The sequence below is a fragment of the Semicossyphus pulcher genome, unplaced genomic scaffold (assembly GCF_022749685.1).
Source record: "Semicossyphus pulcher isolate SPU_LCO1_2020_fin unplaced genomic scaffold, fSemPul1.0.p SCAF_6, whole genome shotgun sequence".
Taxonomy (NCBI): domain Eukaryota; kingdom Metazoa; phylum Chordata; class Actinopteri; order Labriformes; family Labridae; genus Semicossyphus; species Semicossyphus pulcher.
In genome coordinates this window covers 29,892,164-29,911,664 of record NW_027211737.1, presented here as the reverse complement: position 1 = coordinate 29,911,664, position 19,501 = coordinate 29,892,164, and the positions used below count along the sequence as shown (strand labels likewise).

The 19,501-nt window shown below is 43.9% G+C and overlaps 1 protein-coding gene across 1 annotated transcript in view; it reads left to right on the top strand.

The window, feature by feature from the left end:
* Window positions 1–19,501, top strand: part of LOC138609844 (protein unc-13 homolog B) — a 187,698-nt gene that overhangs the window by 121,882 nt on the left and 46,315 nt on the right. Inside the window, exons 15-20 of the mRNA XM_069682510.1 lie at window positions 123–350; window positions 5,558–5,699; window positions 6,778–6,947; window positions 7,123–7,238; window positions 7,363–7,526; window positions 11,642–11,792. Coding sequence (XP_069538611.1) covers window positions 123–350; window positions 5,558–5,699; window positions 6,778–6,947; window positions 7,123–7,238; window positions 7,363–7,526; window positions 11,642–11,792 — 971 coding nt within the window. The remainder of the gene's footprint in view (window positions 1–122; window positions 351–5,557; window positions 5,700–6,777; window positions 6,948–7,122; window positions 7,239–7,362; window positions 7,527–11,641; window positions 11,793–19,501) is intronic.

Below are 19,501 nucleotides of genomic sequence, written 5' to 3'. Positions count from 1 at the left end.
AGTCCTCACAGGAAATCATGGCCCATCATTTAGCACAAATTAAACATCGTTTTCACTAGTTTTTTTTACTTTAACCCGCATCCCATCACCCCCCCTGTTTCTCTCCACCTTGTTGCCTTCAGGAGCGGCCGAGAAGAGCTCCAAGACTGGGGCGGAGGACCGGACGCAGCACATCATCATGGCGATGAAGGACAGGATGAAGATCCGCGAGAGGAACAAGCCGGAGATCTTTGAGGAGATCCGGAGGCTGTTCAACATCACCAAGATGATCCACATCCAGCACATGAAGAGCATCAAGCAGAGCGTCCTGGACGGCACCTCCAAGTGGTCGGCCAAGATCACCATCAACAGTACGTCCAGTTAATTTTGAGATAGAAATGAACCGTGTGGAGTTAAAGACGGATTTGATACCTTTGAATTTTTATAATCAGTTTGTTTTTAATTGAAAAAGCTAAAAGGAAGACCTCCAATCTTTAAAACCACAAAGGTTGTTTGTTCCTGCCCTCTAATACGACCCACAGGAGCCTGAATAAGAGCCACTTATTACCACGCAGTCGTTTGGTGAGGACAGTCTCATCTTACTACAAAGTCTCTTTTAATCTCTTCTGCCTCTCTCTGTTTACAAACTATAATCACCCTGAGTATTTTTCATCCTTTTACTTCTCTGCCATGTCAGAGGAACAACACAAAGAGCACCAGCACTTTCAGAACAGCCTTCAAAGAGAAGTAAACCCCACACATTTCATTAAAACAAATGTCCTAACCGGAGGAGACGGGGGAAGCTTATCCAATCCGTCTTTGAATATACTTCTCTCGTCCATTCTTTCTTACTATTGCTACTTCTCCATCTCGGCAGTGTTCAACAGTGTGTATGTGTGTCCACTCTCATACGGGGTGTGTGTAAAGCTCATACCTGTCAGTCTGCATTTTTTACTATGATGAAGAACGTTCAACAAGTGAATTTAAGTTCTTCTCATTTCTTGCTCATTTCAACATTCAAAACACTTTTGAGAGAGGTTCTAAAACATCTTAGAAAAGGTCGGTTAATGTTTAGGAACAGTGTCCAAAAGAAAACAGATATTAAATCAGAAGTCAGAACACATTTCTGGCACATAAGAAAATTGTGTAACGGTGGTAGAAAGTTAGAAAAGCGGTTTTGTTTCACATTCGGATCTTAAGAATGTGTCGGAAAAGCTGGATGATAAAACACAGCAACTGCACCCCAAGAGCCCTGCAGAACAACACAGCTGTCATCTGTGAAAACCTGCAGCTATGTGAATATAAAGCAGAGTCACTGAACCAGAACATGTGGTTTCCACAGATAAATACCTAAAAAAAGAAACTAGAAAAATTCATAAAAGTTTCTTCTACTACCTAAAAGTCCCCCTGAACCGTGCAGAAACTTCAACTGTGTATCTGCAAGCTTCACTAATTTAAACAGACATACATCCCCTCCTCCAGCTCTCTCCTCACTTTGCCAAACAGCATCAGGACCGCCACTGTTACCAAAGCAACCATGCACATCACACCATATAGTGGCAGCAGTGTTGCCATGGCAGCCATCACACCTTGTCTCCCCGATCAGGAGCCATGAGCTCCGGTAAAGAGGAGAAACGGGGACGGGCACTTTGTTTCAAACTCAGCTGTGGTCAGGTGCCGAGTGTCGCCACTCGCTGGTCCAGGTCACAGCACATGCTCACAGGAGCTGCAAATTAGGTTTTGCTTGTTATTATGTAGTTGAAAATGTGTTTTGAAATGTGTGAGATTCAGAACAGCAGTGTGTAGTATTGACCAATAACGTATCAAGAGGCTTTGTTGTATGCAGGAAAAACACAATCTGCTGTAATGCCATCCCAGCTTCCATCAGCTGCAAGCTGACGACAATTTACTGTTTATTAATCTCTATAAACAAACATCTGTAAGTTCTTAAACATCGTATCTCAACTCCAACTTTATTCTTATTTTTTCGCTGGTTGGAATGGGGCGACGCCTGCAAGCTAGTTCAGGCGGACAACTCAAGCTTCATAATTGATTTGCGTCACTTCCACAGTCGCCTGACAACACTCCTCCCAGTTGGTGCTCTATTTAAGCTGCAGGATTTCCGGTCTCTCCCTCTGCTCTGTCATGGCCATTGCTGCCCTGCACCAGTACTGCGCTCTTACTTTCAGCCCCACCACCACCCCAGCATCCACCTGCAGGCTCTGAATAGGGGGTTTAAGATATTATCTCATCACTCCTCAAATGTAAAATAAATCTGTGAGGAGCGATGAGGTCGGAGCCGAGAAGCCAAACACAAGCTGTGTTCTGCTGCTGCAATAAGCATTTCAAACTGAACTGGAAATGGAAAATGAAGCCTTGTCTGGAAGTGTTACATTGATGTTTGGACAAAAGGGGAGTCTCAATTCATGATTAGATTAGAATTAGAGACGCTTTAGAGTCCGCCATCTTGTTTGAATTGCTGCACAATGACTCTCGGGATACGTTGGAGGATACACAGGAAAAGAAGGACGCATTTGTCGGCCACATCTGAAGGAGCCTTGAAATGGGACAGCCTTCGACGCGCCGCTGTGATACAATCAGCCCTTATATACGTTCTTCAAAGAAAGGAAGAACAAGTAAAAACAGGAAATGAAATAATGAAAATAAAAAACTTAAGAATAACACGTTTTTTGTTGCTAACCGCTGGCTCCACCGTCGCTCCCAGAGGCTCTATCATTGTCAGACGAATCTTCAGCTAATATTTTTCATCGCACAAAGTGGAGAAAGGTCTTTCAAATGTGTCCATAAATCATTAAAGTAGTTTGAAATCCCACTGTTTTACTTACATTAATGAATCATGTCCCCCTTTTGAAATAAATCCAGACAGACTTTTAACTCAAACTCCATTTTGCTTTTCCGCTGAGTGACTGAAGCTGACGGTGGACTGACAGGAGACGCTCTACAGGGAGCTCTTTGAAGAATCCATCGGATTCATTAGGGAACGTTCCAACCAATTAATATTCAAAACTTCATTAAGCAAAGATAACATGCATCAGTCACAGACTCTGGATCAGCCACTCGCAAAGATATCGGAGAGACTGATATGAAGTGGTTTGATGTTGGATTTTAGGCGCAAGAAATCAAAGAGCTGGAAAAGTGGCAGTTGTTTCTAAATTATAAAATAGTGTATAGTGTTTGTGTTTCAGAATAAGACTTTCATGTATGAGTTCAAAAAGGCAAGTAAATACGTATTCAAGTAAGAGCAATCTCTGTGTCTCTTCAGTCGGATAGATCTTAAGCCAGGGATGTACTCATCAGTGTCTTTGTTGGCGTCATGATCAAATGTTGTGTTTCAGTGTCTGACCGCCTGGTTCCTCACATTACAATAATCCCACTTCGTTCTAAACGTTTTGGAACACAGATTTAAAATTCAGTTAAAGAAAGCTCTGGTATTGAGTCAGGAAATAGCATTAAAAAATGTTTAAACTGTGCATCTCTATTGAAAATAAATGGTTTTGGGATAGATTCATGAAATAAAATACGTTAATTAATGACCTTTTGTAGTTGGGGCTCATTTGCTGGACATGGTGTTAGCACAGTTGGGGTTGGGGTCTGTAGCCTGCTAGCTCGTTATGCTAACCCAGCGACTGATGTGGCCTTCATGAGCACAACACAAAAATGTGAGTCTTTAGTTAACTCTCCGCAGTAAAGGTGAATAAGACTATGTTGCGTTAGCTTTGATGAACCGGTGAAAGTTTTAATTGAGTAGGGTGGAAGGAAGTGCCTCCGTAGTAGCCTGCTAGCTAGTTATGCTAACCCAGCAACTGATGTAGCCTTAATCAGCCCAACACAAAAATGTGATGAGTCTTAAGTTAACCTTTGGCAGTAAAGGTGAATAAGACTATGTTGGGTTAGCTTTGATGAACCGGTGAAAGTTTTAATTGAGTAGGAAGGAAGGAAGTGCCTCCGTAGTAGCCTGCTAGCTAGTTATGCTAACCCAGCAACTGTTGTGGCTTTAATCACCACACATAGCGCATAAATGTGAGAAGGCTGAAGTTAACGCTCCGCAAAAAGGTGAATAAATAATTCATTTTTGTATACATTGCTGGCAAAAAGGGTTTTTCAAAATAATAACAGTAAACAAAATTGTATTCATACAACACCTCTCAAAACAAAGATAAATTAGTTGCTACAATATAAGATGTTTTTTCACAGTGACACTCACCAACCTTCCTTCAGTTAAACAACAAGACGAGGTTAAAACCTCGTATGTGGCTGACCGCATCAGGTCGATGTGCGCTCTTGTGGGCAATGTGTTACAAGGACTGTCTTATGAGGCCGATGACAACGTGTTTGAAAGCAGGTGCGCGCTGCAGACGTAGGTGAGGACAGTGGGCCAGCAGTGGAGGAGCAGCCCCGCCTACTCTCCGAACAAAGTATCCAGAGCCTTATGGACAGAGAGTCGCATCAGTGGAGGTCCAATATGCTCCATGATCCGCCATTGTGATGTCGCAACTCTCTCTCTCTGTGGCTGTGAAAGCACCGTCACTCAGTCAGTCAGTCAGTCACATACAGACCCATGTGTATGTGAAAAAACTGAATCTAAAAGACACAACACCAGATTTGACTCATTCATCTTCTTCATATTGTAAAACGAGATTAATTTTTGTAAAGTTTTATGTTGTAGATTACCTTATTATTCTTATGTAACTAAGATCATTTGCATAATTTTAATTAAGTATAAAAAATACAGCTCAGCAAAAAATAAGAGACCAAATATGTGGAGTGCTCTCTTAATTTATCCAGAGCTTTCCATAGTTTTCTGTTCCTTTTATTCTGAAAGGTAACTATTTGACAGGGCGCTCTCTCTGTAATGTTACTGATACTTAATATTGGCGGAGCGATATTGTTTACGACAGTGAAGTGAGTTGTCCCCGTGCTCTTTCCTTACCCTCATCCTGAAGGTATATTAAATGAAGTATATAAAGTTTATAGTTAATGCCAAGACAACCCAGTGCTATTCAATGTACCAGCGTTAGAATTCTGTGTATTAAAACTTTTCTGTCACTTGGATTTAATGGAAGTCAGACAGACGTCTTTAAAGAGCACACTTATTGTGTTGATGCTGTGAGAGCCAAGGTGTCTCAGACGCTGCCTCTTGTGTCATTTGTTGCTTTGTTACAGTCACAGACACAGAGGAGCAGCGACAGCATGCAGAATACAAAGTGCAAAAAAGTAATTTAAGATTCAAAAAAAGCTTTTATTTCATTAGCTTTTATATAGTTTTTTACCCTCAGCTGAACTCTTCGTCTCTTGTGTTGGAAAACTTTTTTTCAGACACCTTTATGACTTGTTGCACAGAACAGCAGAACATCAGGTGACAACAGTTTAAAGCGATTTGGAGAGAGATGTTTTTGCCTGTGAGTCAGGAGTATTCACGAGGTTTACGTAACGGTGTGGGGGATTTCTGTGTTTTGGTGTGTGTGTGTGAATGAGGCAGCAACAAGTGGGTGTTTGTTGTTCTTATGCAATTTTCATACTCATCTCTGTTTTTTTTGTTTGTGTTTGTGTTTATCAGTCGTCAGTGCGCAGGGTCTCCAGGCCAAGGACAGGACGGGATCCAGTGACCCGTACGTCACCATCCAGGTGGGGAAGACCAAGAAGAGGACAAAGACCATCTACGGCAACCTGAACCCGGTGTGGGAGGAAAAGTTCAGCTTGTGAGTTCAGCTTATTTCCTTCCTGGTTGTAAAGCTGAGCTGGAGGCTCAGAGGTCTGGCACAGTGCAGGAGAACATTGTCTTTATCACAGCCCTCCTGATTGGTGAGAGATGGTTTTAGACCATCTTATCTGCACAGATGATAGAAGTTATTTTAGCTCCTCTCAGGACTGTGTGAGCGTCCAGACTGACATCTCCTTCACTCTCACACATGTTTATTAGTTCCTGGAGTCATATGAAACACCTGTTAGAGTGCGCAGGGCGAGTCGGGGTTCCGTTCCGCAATTACAAACTGCTCACTACACATTATCCCACTTATCATGCGACTATTTACTTAAGAAATAAATTATTTGACACAAAATATTGACTTGGAAATTATTTTATTAATTCAAAAATGACTCTATTTCTGTTTTCCGTTAAAAAATTGTCTGTTACACTCACAGTGGGAGCTGCGTTCATAGCAACAGCCGTCTTAAAATGAGCTAAGCTAGCTGTTTTTACTCACCAATAAATGGAAACATTTTATCACACAGCTGTTTTAAATACTTGACTCTGATTGGTTAATCACAGCATTCCGAGGTGTGCTATTTCTCTATAGCAGACCGTTGCTATGAAGAACAGACCGTTGCTAGGGATGCTAACTAGAACTAGAACTAAATGTAATCAAATCAATCTGTCGACAGAAGTCCGGTAAGTTTGACGTCGGTCTGTTCACAAAGGGAAAAAAAGAAAAGAGACGAAAACAGCGGAGAGAAAGCAACAAAGGTTAAGATACAAAAACTGAAGCTACGACAGAGAGATCTACAAAACTGAAGACGGCACATGGAGTAAACATTAAACAGAACACAGTACGGATACGGCGGTGTTTAAAGATGGTGAAAGGAAAAGAAAACGTCAACAGACTCCGACAGTGACGAGAGAAAACCTCAGTCAGGTGCTGCTCTGATTCCTGCGGTCCCGTTCACCGAGTCTAACTTTAACTTGCTCCTCGCATGCATGCCCTCTAACTTAGCTATCCTCTCCAACATTCACACATTCAAAATAACGGCCCCACCCACCTGCTCTTCTTCTCTCCGCAGCGAGTGCCACAACTCCTCAGATCGCGTCAAGCTGCGCGTCTGGGACGAAGACGACGACATCAAGTCCCGAGTGAAGCAGCGGCTGAAGAGAGAATCCGACGACTTCCTGGGTCAGAGCATCATCGAGGTCCGAACTCTGAGCGGAGAGATGGACGTCTGGTACAACCTGGGTACGCTGGCACTCACAACATACTGGAAACATTTTGTGCGTGTAGTTTGTATTTATGTCCGTTAGCAGGGCAGTTGGAGCGCTCAATTTTGTAAGTTGTAGTCTTACATTTAAAGCCCACCTTAACGCTGACAGATGTATGACTTGTGTGTGTGTGTGTGTGTGTGCACTTATAGAAAAGAGAACAGACAAGTCAGCGGTGTCTGGTGCCATCCGACTTCAGATCAGCGTGGAGATTGAAGGAGAGGAGAAGGTCGCGCCCTACCACGTTCAGTACATGTGCCTTCATGAGGTAACACTCACACAGACAGACAGAAGCACTTGTAATGGGGAAGCTGATCACAGGTTGTCTGAAATCATTTAAAGAAGGAAGTCGTGGAGTAACTGGAGTCCTTCTCTGACCGTTTTCTCTGCAGAACATGTTCCACTTCTCGACGGACGTGGAGGGCGGCGGCGTGGTAAAGATCCCGGGGGCTCAGGGAGACGACGCCTGGAAGGTTTATTTCGACGAGTTGCAGCAGGACATCGTGGATGAGTTCGCCATGCGCTACGGCATCGAGTCCATATACCAGGCCATGACGTAAGTTCAGTGTGTAAATGTGTGTGTGTGTATCAGGCTCTCCAACAGGCCTTGATGTCATCCAGTTGTGTGCATGTGTGGGTAAATCAAATCAGGAAATAGTTGTAATGAGTGTGTTTGTGTGTGGTATTCATAGGCCTGTGTGTGTGTGTGTGTGTGTGTGTTGTGATGAGAGGTGGGCGGGGCTGTCATGAACTATAAACAGCATGCAAATTAGTTTATCTGGTCTAATGAGAAAAGATGACCCGCCACCTCCGAGATTTCCCGGCTGTTTGATCGGATCATGGCAGGCAGGTGGAGGGACTCGGTGAGCACGCGCACACACATTTACACACGCTGCTTTAATTACATTAATAATGTTGTAATTTGACCTTAAAGGGCCAGAGGAGACGTGTGTTTGTTTTGTGCGATGACACGATCACACCGGGAGGCATTCAGGGAGCGAAAGCCTCGAGCAGAAGTGGCTCAGACTGTGTCCCAGTGGAAATGAAGATACGAGCCGATCAATAACACAAGCAGATGAAAATGCTGATTGAAATAAACAGACGCACTGCAGCCACTTTAGCACTCTCACTGCTCCCTGAAAGCTCGCTCAATTTCAGCTTCTTTCAGCCTCCGTTACTGAACCAGATGTTGGAAACATTCATGTTTTCAGGATGTTTGAACAACAGCAGAGTGTTTTCTGCTCGCTTATTTTGTGCTTTAAATTAAACATTTTGTTCTTTAGTTCACAAATTTAGACTTTGAGTTTATCATTATGAGCATGCACTGATCAGCCATAACATTATGACAACTGACAGTTGAAGTGGATAACATTGACTATCTCGTTACAATAGCCCCTGTCAGTGGGCGGGATATGTTAGACGTGAACATTTTGTCCTCGAAGTTGATGTGTTGGAAAAATGCGAAGCGACTTTGACAAGGAACAAATCGTGATGGTTAGACGACTGCAGCTCATGGGGGGTGTTCCCGGTGTGCAGCGGTCAGGACCGACCAAAAGTGGTCCAAGGAAGGAAAACAGGTGAACAGAGTTGACAGGGTCACTGATGCACGAGGGGAGCGAAGGCTGGCCCGTGTGGTCCGATCCAACAGAAAAGCTACTGAAGCTCAGACTGCTGAAAACGTTCATGCTGGTTCTGATAGAAAGGTGTCAGAACACACAGAGCAGCACAGTTTGTGGCGTATGGGGCTGCGTAGCCGCAAACTGGTCAGGGTGCCCATGCTGACCCCTGTCTATGCTGAAAGCGCCTACAATGGGCATGTGAGCATCAGAACTGGACCACAGAGCGATTGAAGAAGTTTTCTTTTACTTCGTGTGGACAGCCGGGTGCGTGTGCGTCTCTTACCTGGGGAAGACATGGCACCAGGATGCACTATGGGAAGAAGGCAAGCCAGCGGAGGCAGTGTGATGCTTTGGGCAATGTTCTGCTGGGAAACCTTGGGTCCTGATTCATGTGGATGTTACTTTGACACCACCTACCTAAACATTACAGACCAAGCTCACCCCTTCATGAAAACAGTATTCCCTAACTGCAGTGGCCTCTTCCAGCAGGATAATGCTTCCTGCCACACTGCACACATGGTTCAGGAATGGTTTGAGGAACACGGCGACGAGTTCAAGGTGTTGACTCGGCCTCCGAATTCCCCAGATCTCAATCCAATGGAGCATCTGTGGGATGTGCTGGACAAACAAGTCCGCTCCACGGAGGCCCCACCTCGCAGCTTACAGAACTTAAAGCATCTGCTGCTGACGTCTCAGTGCCAGTTACCACAGCACACCTTCAGAGGTCGAGTGGAGCCCATGCCTCGACGGGTCAGGGCTGTTTTGGCGCCTACACAATATTAGTGTGTTCATAATGTTATGGCTGATTGGTGTAAGTTGACAATGAGTCACTGAATTTTAAAGTTAACACATGAGTTAACTCTCGTCCAGGGGGATATATATATATTATCCATGGCCTTAAAACTGTCTGGCCTGCATTACACAGTGGTATGTGACGTGTGCCCCGCTGATAGCACTAAAGCTGGCCGTTATTTCGCCTGCAGACAAGAACAAATGTCATGAAAAGTGAGGTAGACCGCACCAATTAAATGTTGTACTTCCTTAAAGTTGGTGATCGCCTCGCGGCAGGAAGTGTCTGTGTGGAGTCTGTGTGGGTTTTGGCCGAGGTAATCCAGCTTCCTCCCACAGTGCTAAGCCTGCGAGCTAGGTTAGCTGGTGACTCTTGAGTGTCTGTAGGTGTGAGTGAGAGAGAATGGTTGTCTGAGTGTCAGCATGGAGGCTGATTGACTAGCAGCCTGTCCAGGGTGCACTCCGCCTCTCGCACAGTGTCAGCTGGGATCAGCTCCAGCTCCCTGTAGCGCTGTAGATAATGAACTGTGTTAAAGTCTAAAGACTGCACGCAGAAATATGTTTCCTGCAAAATGATGCATGTGCAGAGTTTAATGCTAGACTGATTTTACATTCATGTGCTGGAAGGTAAAATCTGTGCTCAGTTTATATCTGAGTGTAAGGCAGGTATGTGCACAGGTCTGACAAAAACTTGAAACCTCCAGTGCACATACACCAAACATGGACTTTACAGAGATGTAGGAGAAATCATGCATCAACTAATATCCTTGTCCTTTGTGGAGAGAGAGAGGGCAGTGACTGGTGTCGGAAACAAGGAAGAGAGAGCGGGTAGGCACGCGGCAAGGGGCCGAGGGTGGGAGTGAAGCCGGGGGCTGCTGCGTCGAGGACCTCTGTATATGGGACCCACGATTTAACCGCTGAGCTAAACCGGCCCGGACTAATTACACTTTTGAACTGAATGTATTTGCACAGTCAGATTCTGGACCTTCCAAATGAGAGACATCAATTTAAGAATATCTAATAAAGAAGAAATTGAACCTTTTTGCTAAAGAATCCCATCAGTATTGTGATATGTCTTTAAACATGTCGCGAGTGAATCTTTAAGGGAGCTTTCACACCTAAAGAGCGAATTGTTCCAAAGTTGCATTTTCCCTCCAGTTTGGTTTGCTCTTACCAGCAGACCTAAAGTTTTGATGCGCGAGGAAAGTGCTCTCTGATTGGTCAGAATTTCACAAGAAGAGAACAAGAAACAAGAACAGACCGATCAGCTCCACTCTCCTTTAGTTTTCACTGAGCAGTTAGAACACCTCCTCCGTGTTCTCGTGCGTTTCGACAGCATTTAGGAAATTGTTTGGTCAGCCCATATTTCTATCAGAGCCCTCACCTCACGTCTGTCCTCTACTCATCTTGCTGCCTGGCTGCGTGGCGTCTCTGCAAGTGTCAACAGCCGCTAACAACCCACAATGCACTGTGTTTTAGTTTCCTAAATTAGGTCCTACTTTAAGTTTATTAAGATTACGTTCTCACCTGAATCAAACCAGACCGTGGATCAATTTGAAACAGACCGAGTCCTGTGTTTTGGTCCGCACCAGAGTTCAACTGTGTGTCTGAACCAAAGCTGCCTGGTCTGAATGCACCCAAAGTTTAGCCACAGATTTTAAAGCATGGAAATATCCTTCAACTGATTCTTAAAAAAAACTAAAACCTTAATTTCCCATCATGCAACTTGAAAGCATGAATTTGTTACCTAACTACGTCTTCATATACAAAAGTTGTATTCCTAAAGTTCACACCCAAAAGACAAACAGCTGTTAAAACGAATATGGAGGGTTTGTCTCGCTCCGTAGTTTTCTGTCAGTGTCTTGATTTGTCTTATTACAAAGTGTAATTGAGCTTTTCCATTTTAAATGTGTGTCTGAAAATTAAATGTTATTAATTTGTGACAGTTTGAGAAAAATGCTACAATTTTGCATCGGTAATAAAATGCTATTACTCTGTCTCCACTCCTCCTGTCCTCCACCCAAACCTTCAATTTCCTTCCTCCCTGTAATTTATTTCCTCCTTCCTGGCCACTTACTGTCTGTCTCCACCTGTCTCATCCTCTCTCCACCCTCCCTCCCACTTCATGTCCATCCTGCCTTTTTTTTAACCTCTTCCTTCTTTAAAAACCTTTAATTTCTCTCCATCCAAACTGCAAACATCATTCAATCACCTCCGTCCTCTTCCCCTTTCTCCCCTCCCCTCTCTCTTCTCTCCTCCTCAGCCATTTCTCCTGCCTGTCCTCTAAGTACATGCTGTCGGGGGTGCCGGCAGTGATGAGCACCCTGCTGGCCAACATCAATGCCTTCTACGCCCACCCCACCGCCTCCACCAACGTGTCTGCACCGGCCAGATTTGCAGCCTCCAACTTCGGGGTGAGTGACCAACAGACGCAGTGAAATAAACACTGATAAACACAGCTCTGTTCAACACAAACCTACTCGTAAGCACGTCAGACCTTCTGCAGGAAGACATTTAGGTTCAGTGCAGATTCTGACTGTAGGTGGGGGTTTAGAAACAAATATATATGTTTCATTGTGCAAAGAAAGCTATTCATGGATGTTGACTTTAAGCTTAAAACAAGGACATCAAAGCTGCAAAAATATGGACAAAAACAGCAGAACTTTTGCATTGGAAATAAAACAGGTGATTTGATAATCATAGCACTACGAACCACAGCATTCTTCTGATGCTATACTGCCATGTAGAAAAATGTGCACACTATGTACTTTGTACTGTGTAGTCTCAAATGTAACATGGCCACGCTGCACCAGATATGACAACACTTCTTGTTCTTCTTTTGCTGTTAGCGTCTTTGCTAACACAGGGTTACAATTGTTACTGCAAAATATCTGTCGGCTGATTGGCTCACCTGACTTCAATTCAGGTTTATTAAAAGTGACAGGCGCTGCCATCTTGCGATGGTGACGTCATCAGATCGGCGGATGGCACTGCCATAGCCACTTCCTCTAACACAGCTTCTCTGTGTTGGTCTGAGGTTAACGTTCACAGGTATGGAAACTTCAATGACTGTAGTGATTGTTTTTGTTACGTCTCTTCTCGCCATTCGTCCTCCACTCTGCTAATCCGGAACAGATCAGCTGCAGGAGCCGTATTTGTCAACAGAGCTGTCAATCATTATTCTGACAGCATCAAATAACTAATTAAATGTAAATTTGTCCAAAAAATGAACACTTGGAAATAAATCAGCATGATAAGAACTAACTATAATGACAGAAACCATGTTTGAGAAAAATGTGTTTTGGTTTTATAGTTTGACTCTTGTCCAATCTGTTAACATGGAGGAGGCGGGCTTTCTGAGCTATACTGCAGCCAGTCAGCAGGGGGCCCTTGAAATGTTTTGGCTTCACTTTTAGGGAGCTGTCATGTCGGCCATCTTTGTATACAGTCTATGGTGCAAACGCAATCATGGCCTTAATAGGGGAAGTGAAAGTAGGGGTGGGAATCACAGGGTAACTCATGATACGATACTTGGCCCCACAATAATATCACGATACAGCGATTCTTCAATAATTGATATATTGCAGGACAATCATATAATGATACATCACAATATCTGATTGAACTGAAGAATACAAACTGTCCCTAAAAAGGTAAAGTAATAATAATAGCGATAATTGTATTGCATGAGTCAGGAAGACGATACATTGCCGTATCGATATTCTGTCCCACCCTTAAGTGTAAAAATGATACCATCAGTTTTCTTAACTCGCTTTTGTCTCTGTTGTTTTAGCCAACTAACAGCAGAGCCAAAAGCTCAAAGGATACTGCTGATTGTGCATGTTTTCTCCCCTTGTAGCCGCCACAGAGACGACTCTTTTAACACATCTTGAAGGCTCTGCTACAACAGAACAGAAACATCAGCAGTAGGTTAGGCTACAAGTGAGCTAAAAAAAGAAGTCTGTGTATTTGTATTTCTGGGGGGGTTATGTGCTGGCTCTGTCTCTGTCTTTATTTCCTGCATCTTTTGTTAGTCACAAACACATTCTCTTGCACCGCTGATGTAATTCTCATAAATCCTGGGAAATGCTTCAATCGCACCAGCAGTTACCCTGACGCTGATAGAGGCTGCAGCACAGTCACGGGTCACAACAATGACAGTGACGTATGACTGTTTTCTGCGTTGTAGATGTATAACAATGTTGCTCGTAAAGCAGAAAACCTTTTATGTCTTTATGTATTTCTTGTAATTAATTTAACATTTTGCTTTCAAGCTGCTTTTACTCAGACATTTACCACAAATGCTCTTTCTCTCTTGATATGATTACGTAGGATTATACAAAGAGCCTTTTGTTTTGACGCTGATTTAAAGAAATGCTTTTCTCCGTTCCCGTCGAGTGCATGTAGAGTTTTAAGGGCTGTACTCAAGAACAAAACACAAACAAAGGCGCAGACATTTAGGGAGAGAAGGACGGCTGATATTTAATCTCCTGAAGCTAAGAATCCTGATTTAGCCTTGAAGCTACAGTTGGAGCTGAATATTTCATAAATACACACAGAGACAATTTAGAACGCCTTCACCTCATCATCATGTTTTAAAAATTGATTTGTATATTTTGCCTTTCTTTCTGCTATTCCCCTGACCTCTTGGTACCATTACGCCCTGGTTTGTACGTTAGGACCCTCAGGCAGAGATCTTTAGTGGCTGCAAACAGAGCGTTTGCTGTCGGGGCCCTGAGGCTCTGGAACAATCTGCCCGAGGACATCGGGCCGACTGAGTCACTGATCTCCTCTCTTTAAAACAAACTTTCCTGATTTAACTTGAGTTTAAACTTTGTTTTTTTTGCAGTTATATTTTTGGCCCTCTCTGTGTAAGTGTTTGTTTTCTGGATCATCATCATCAATAGCATCAGTATCATGACAGAGCTGGGTCTGTAGCTTCTTCTTAAAGGTGAAAGGGACTCTGCGGACGGATTGGAGTTTGGTAACTCATTCCACCTCTGGAGGAACACTGAGGAGAAGAGTCTAGTTGGTGACTTAGGGCCTGTTGTGATGGGAGTACCAGGCGCCTTTCAATGGCAGAGCGTAGTGGGCGGGACGGAGTGTAGACCTGGATGAGGGCGTTCAGGTAGGCAGGAGCCGTTTTTGTTGCTGTTTTGTAAGCGAGCAACAGGGCTTGAATTTGATGCGAGCGGCGACTGGGAGCCAGTGGAGGGATGTGAGCAGTGGAGTGATGTGCTGTTTTGGGTTGATTGAAGACCAGTCGCGCTGCTGCGTTCTGGATCATCTGCAGAGGTTTGAATGTGCGTGCAGGAAGGCCTGCCAGGAGGGAGCTGCAGTAATCAATGCATGATATCACAAGAGCCTGTACCAGCAGGTGTGTTGCATGCTCTGAAAGGTAGGGTCTGATCTTTCTGATGTTGTACAGGGCAAATCGACATGACTGAGCAATCGAGGCCACATGAACCTTAAAGGTTAGCTGGCCGTCAATTATGACGCCCAGGTTCTGGGCAGACTTAGTGGGTCTGAGTTCAGTTTGTCCAAGCTGGATGTTGATCTGTGGTTGCACAGAGGGACTGGCTGGGACGACAAGGAGTTCTTGGATAGGTTGAGCTGAAGGTGGCGTTCTTTCATCCATTAGCTGTATCGGGAAGATAAGTGCTCGTCAGCTGTGAAGAGCTCGACTTCAAATGTGTAGATGCATCTGCAGCTAAACACAGCTCCACGACACTAGCGGGACTAAGAGCCTGTGTTGTATTGTTGTCATAGAAACAGCCGTGCCCAATACTGTATGCCTCTGCCCAGTTTACTGTCAGATTGTAAGCATAATAAAGAGCGATAAAGGTTATACTGCGTCTGTCATTCCTGTTATTAGGCTGCAGAGTTACAGATTATGGGCCGTAAACGAGGCTATGCAACGACGGTAGAGTCAATACATTCAAAAGGAGACGTACAGCAGGCTACATGCTGTCCTGACAATATAACACATGTATAATGAGGGGCAAAGTGGGGTTAATATTTGATAACGCAAAAGTAATCTAACGTGTTACTTTTCTCAGGAGGTAACGCATTAACGCAACAAGTTACTTATAACATCACCCAACACTGGTTATACTGAAAGCTTTATAAAGAAACTCTCACACCTCTCTAAGGATGACCTGCACAGAGCCAGTGGTGCTGCTCCTTTATGCTGCTAATAATCCTCCTCATTAAAATTAAAATCTCAACACTGTGGGACCTTTTGGAACGACTATGAACTTTGCAGAGGCCCAAATTCAGCCCGCGGGCCCCACAGGAGCCACAGAGAGCGGACAATGACAGCTAGAGGCCGCGTTTAATGACTCCTGGGATCTTTGCCAACAGTGAGGACTACAGTTGTCGTCCTGGTTGTGCTCAGACTGCAGTGATTTAATGGGTCAGGGGACGCAGACAGACCTGCTCTTACCATTAGCTGCAACTGTGTAGGTCTGTTTCTGGGTTGCCAGTTTGTTTAAAAGCCCCTCTGGAAGGTTTATAACTTCTTGTATAATTCAACGTGTTTGTGTTTAATTCATTCTTTTCATTAAGCTGTTCTCTTTCCGCTCTTTGATCACAGAGAACTTCAGTCTCACTCCAATGACTTGACAGTAATTAATGCATGACTCAGCCTGAATTGATCTATGAATGCATGCATTACATATCATCTCGCACTCTAATTAACTCAAACTCATGAATCACTCGGCTTCTGTCGGATCATGTTTTTATAAAACAGACTTCATTTTATACATTTAAGGTACCTTTGCGCTCTAAGTCATTAATTATGGTATCACTTACTAACAGGGAGGACGGGACAAGTTTGTTTCCTTTCACCAACAAGACAATTCAACTTGCTTTACATGAGACATAAAAAGGCATTCAGGCAAAAGGAATAAAACAAATGGAGATTAAAGTATTTTAAGGCTGTCAGAAGTGATAATGAAGTGATACAAATCAGAAAAACAATGTAAGAGTCGGGAGAACTTGGAGAAACTTTTCTGCGTTGGCACATCGATCAAAATAAAGTCCCAGGGATTTTATTTTGCCCCCAAAAAGGTCTCTGCTTTGGGAGTAAGTATTTGACAAAAGTACAGGTCTCTGTTGTTTACTCTTCCACTGTAAACTGCCGCTGCAAGGTAGGCGCTCATGACCTGCTAGCTCCCCCAAAAGTGAAGCCCAAACCTCTCCATCGCCCCCTGGGGGAGCGGCTGTTAGTTTAGGGAGTGCTCGATTTGATATGCAGCAGAGTTTACTACGGGTGGAGCATTTTAAACGTCAGTATCACCGTCAGTCATGTTTATTTAATCGCCAAAATCGAGATTAATATTCAATTAATTGTGCAGCCGTAAAAGTGAGATTGTTAGGGGGCACTAAATGCGGCCAATACACGCAGTTAATCCAGGAGACTGGGGTTCAAGTCCTCAAGGAGTTTTCAACCAACCACTCTGTTATGACTCATGTGGATTTACGGGCTGGACGACCTGTTGGATAAGCTCCATTATTATATCTGCTTTGCCACTTATTCATTTATCTTCCTCCCCTGAATCTGCCGTGGTTACAAAAACTGAGCCAAGAAGTGTTTTTATACCGAAATGGTTTTCTTGATGAGAGTTATTTAACCACTTAATCCTTTTTTGTCCTCCTTGATTTCTTATCTTCAGTCTGAGACAGAGAAGCACAAGCAGCAGGGAGGTTTTCGCCTTCCATCTCCTTGGCCTCACTTTTGCTCTCTGTGTCTCTTTTCATCTGTTGGAGTCTGTTACTGTCTCTCTCTCTCTCTCTCTCTGTCTCTCTCTTTTCTTTAGTGCTTTTTTCCTCCCGCACTAAAAAAACATTATTCCTTTCCATTATTTCAGCCCTGTTTTCTGTTCTATTCAATGCTTCTTTGTTGTTTCACTGTCGAGCCAAGACAATTTCAGCTTACCTGTGTCCATGGTAATAAGGTGATTTTCTTATTTGTAACTTGAGCCTTCCCTTCCCTCCCTGTCCGCTCTCTCTCTCTCTCTCTCTCTGCCTCGCCCTGTGTCTGTCTGCAGAAGATGCTGTCATATCGATCTGTTCTTCCTCTCCTCCGCTTCATAACTCATCTCTGAAATCATCTCTCATCAGATGGCAGATTTAGAGACACTGCCTGTTGTGTTGTACAGGTGTGTGTTTGTATGCCTGCAGACTGTGTGTGAGACTGCAGCCGTGCCAACACACACCCTCTTTCCTTTCTTCTGGAGGGAGCTGTTGATGTATTGCAAAATTCTGCTGATGGGAACAAACATTATTTACTGAAGGCTTTTCAGAAAAATGTTCGGAGTCTGTACAGTGTGTTTCTTTTTCCTCCGTTAGTCACCTTCACACCTGAGAGCCGCCTGCAGTTCAGCTTCAGGCAGGTCTAGTGATGCTGCTGTGAATCTACTTATCTACCTGCTACAGCATCAACGTCTGAGCAGCAGCAAAACGCTCTTTTAGAGGTCTTTAAAAACACGACTTGTTCTTGAGCTTGCTCTTTAAAAGTTCATCGTTGAAAGTGTAGCGCAGATTTTGCAGCATGTAATAGAGTTAGGGTCATTTAGCTGGTTGTGGAGTGAAGGCAGTTTTATACATGCACTCTTTTTATCAGCTGCTCTTTATCAGGAGAGGCTGATTTTCTTTGTGCACATTTTGTGCTTTAGTGACTTGCATATGACCACACCTGAGTGGGAGAGGAGGCACAGGAGCAGTGGGTGTGACTTATGACTAAGCAGCTGCATGCACAAAGAATTTAGAGAGTTTAGATTTACAACTGTGCTTCTCTCCTGCAGAAGAAATCAAATGCAGTGATGATGTTCGTGCAAAGGAAATATGCACAAATTACATAGCGCTTTCCTTCTTCCGAGCAATCAAAGAGCCAATGTCCGATCAGGATCTATAGACGTTCATACCCGATGGTTATTCCTCCGGGAGATATTTGGGGTTCAGCATTCTCGGATCCCATCGGCTTTAGTCTGAGACGATATAGCCTCTGTGATCACCGGTGAACGCAGCGGGCGGTAAGCGATAATTGACTTCACGTCAAGACTTCCTTTTCCGCGTGCAGCATTGTTACAGAAAGAGAAACCGTTCTCTTGTTATTAACGGGTCCTACCTTTGCCCAAATTTCAACATCATGATGCAGATTTGTAAGAAGTAAAAATTGAAGCTTTGTCAGGTCTGTCCTCAAGAGGAGAAGAAAACTTTTAAAATGCTTGTTTGCTGCATCTGATGAATTCGAGGAAGTCGGGAAATCTGAACGGCTTTCGTGACACAGCGTCAAGGGAATTCCTCTCAAGTTAAATTTTTGATCTAGAACAGATTGTTAGCTGTTAGCATGCAGAGTCTGTTTATAGAGATTATTAAGAAGCTAAATCGGCATCAGATCACGCTGATGGGAGTCGGGATGCTCTCCTCACGGACTGTTTTTCCTGCATATGCTGCAGCCTGCTGATACGTGATTGGTCAATATTTCTCGGACTATAAGCGTGGTTCAAACAGAAACCAGAACACTTGCCTTCCTGGAAATCCACGTCCCTGCCCTGTAAATAGAGATTAGGGGTTCAGTGTCTTGCCCAAGGACACTTTGATATGTAGGCTGCAGCAGTCAGGGATCGAACCCCCAACCTTCCGATTGAGAGACGACCGACTCGACCGCTGAGCCACAGCCGCCCCTCTTTGTGGATTATATGTTGTCCAATTTGATCGAACCAGCACATAAACACACCTGTAATATGTGTTATCTTAAAGGTCCCATGTTGTGGGCTGCACCCCCGGCTGTTGCCAAGGTTCCAAACCCAGGTTTGGACGAAGTGCATGTTCTCCCCGTGCATGCGTGGGTTCCCTCCGGGTGCTCCGCCTTCCTCCCACAGTCCAAAGACATGCTCGTTAGGCACTAAAATTGCCTGTAGGTGTATCAGTCCAAGAAATGAAGAACAGAAAAGTAGTGAAAAATATAAGACGACTAAAAAGAATGAAGTCATCAGCGCTGTAATAATAATAATAATAGTTTGATGACTGTGGCATATTGAAAAGCTTGTCACGGTCATCTTAATTTTCCCCTTCAGGCTGCGTGAATGTTATATTTATTATTTCTAATGAATACAGA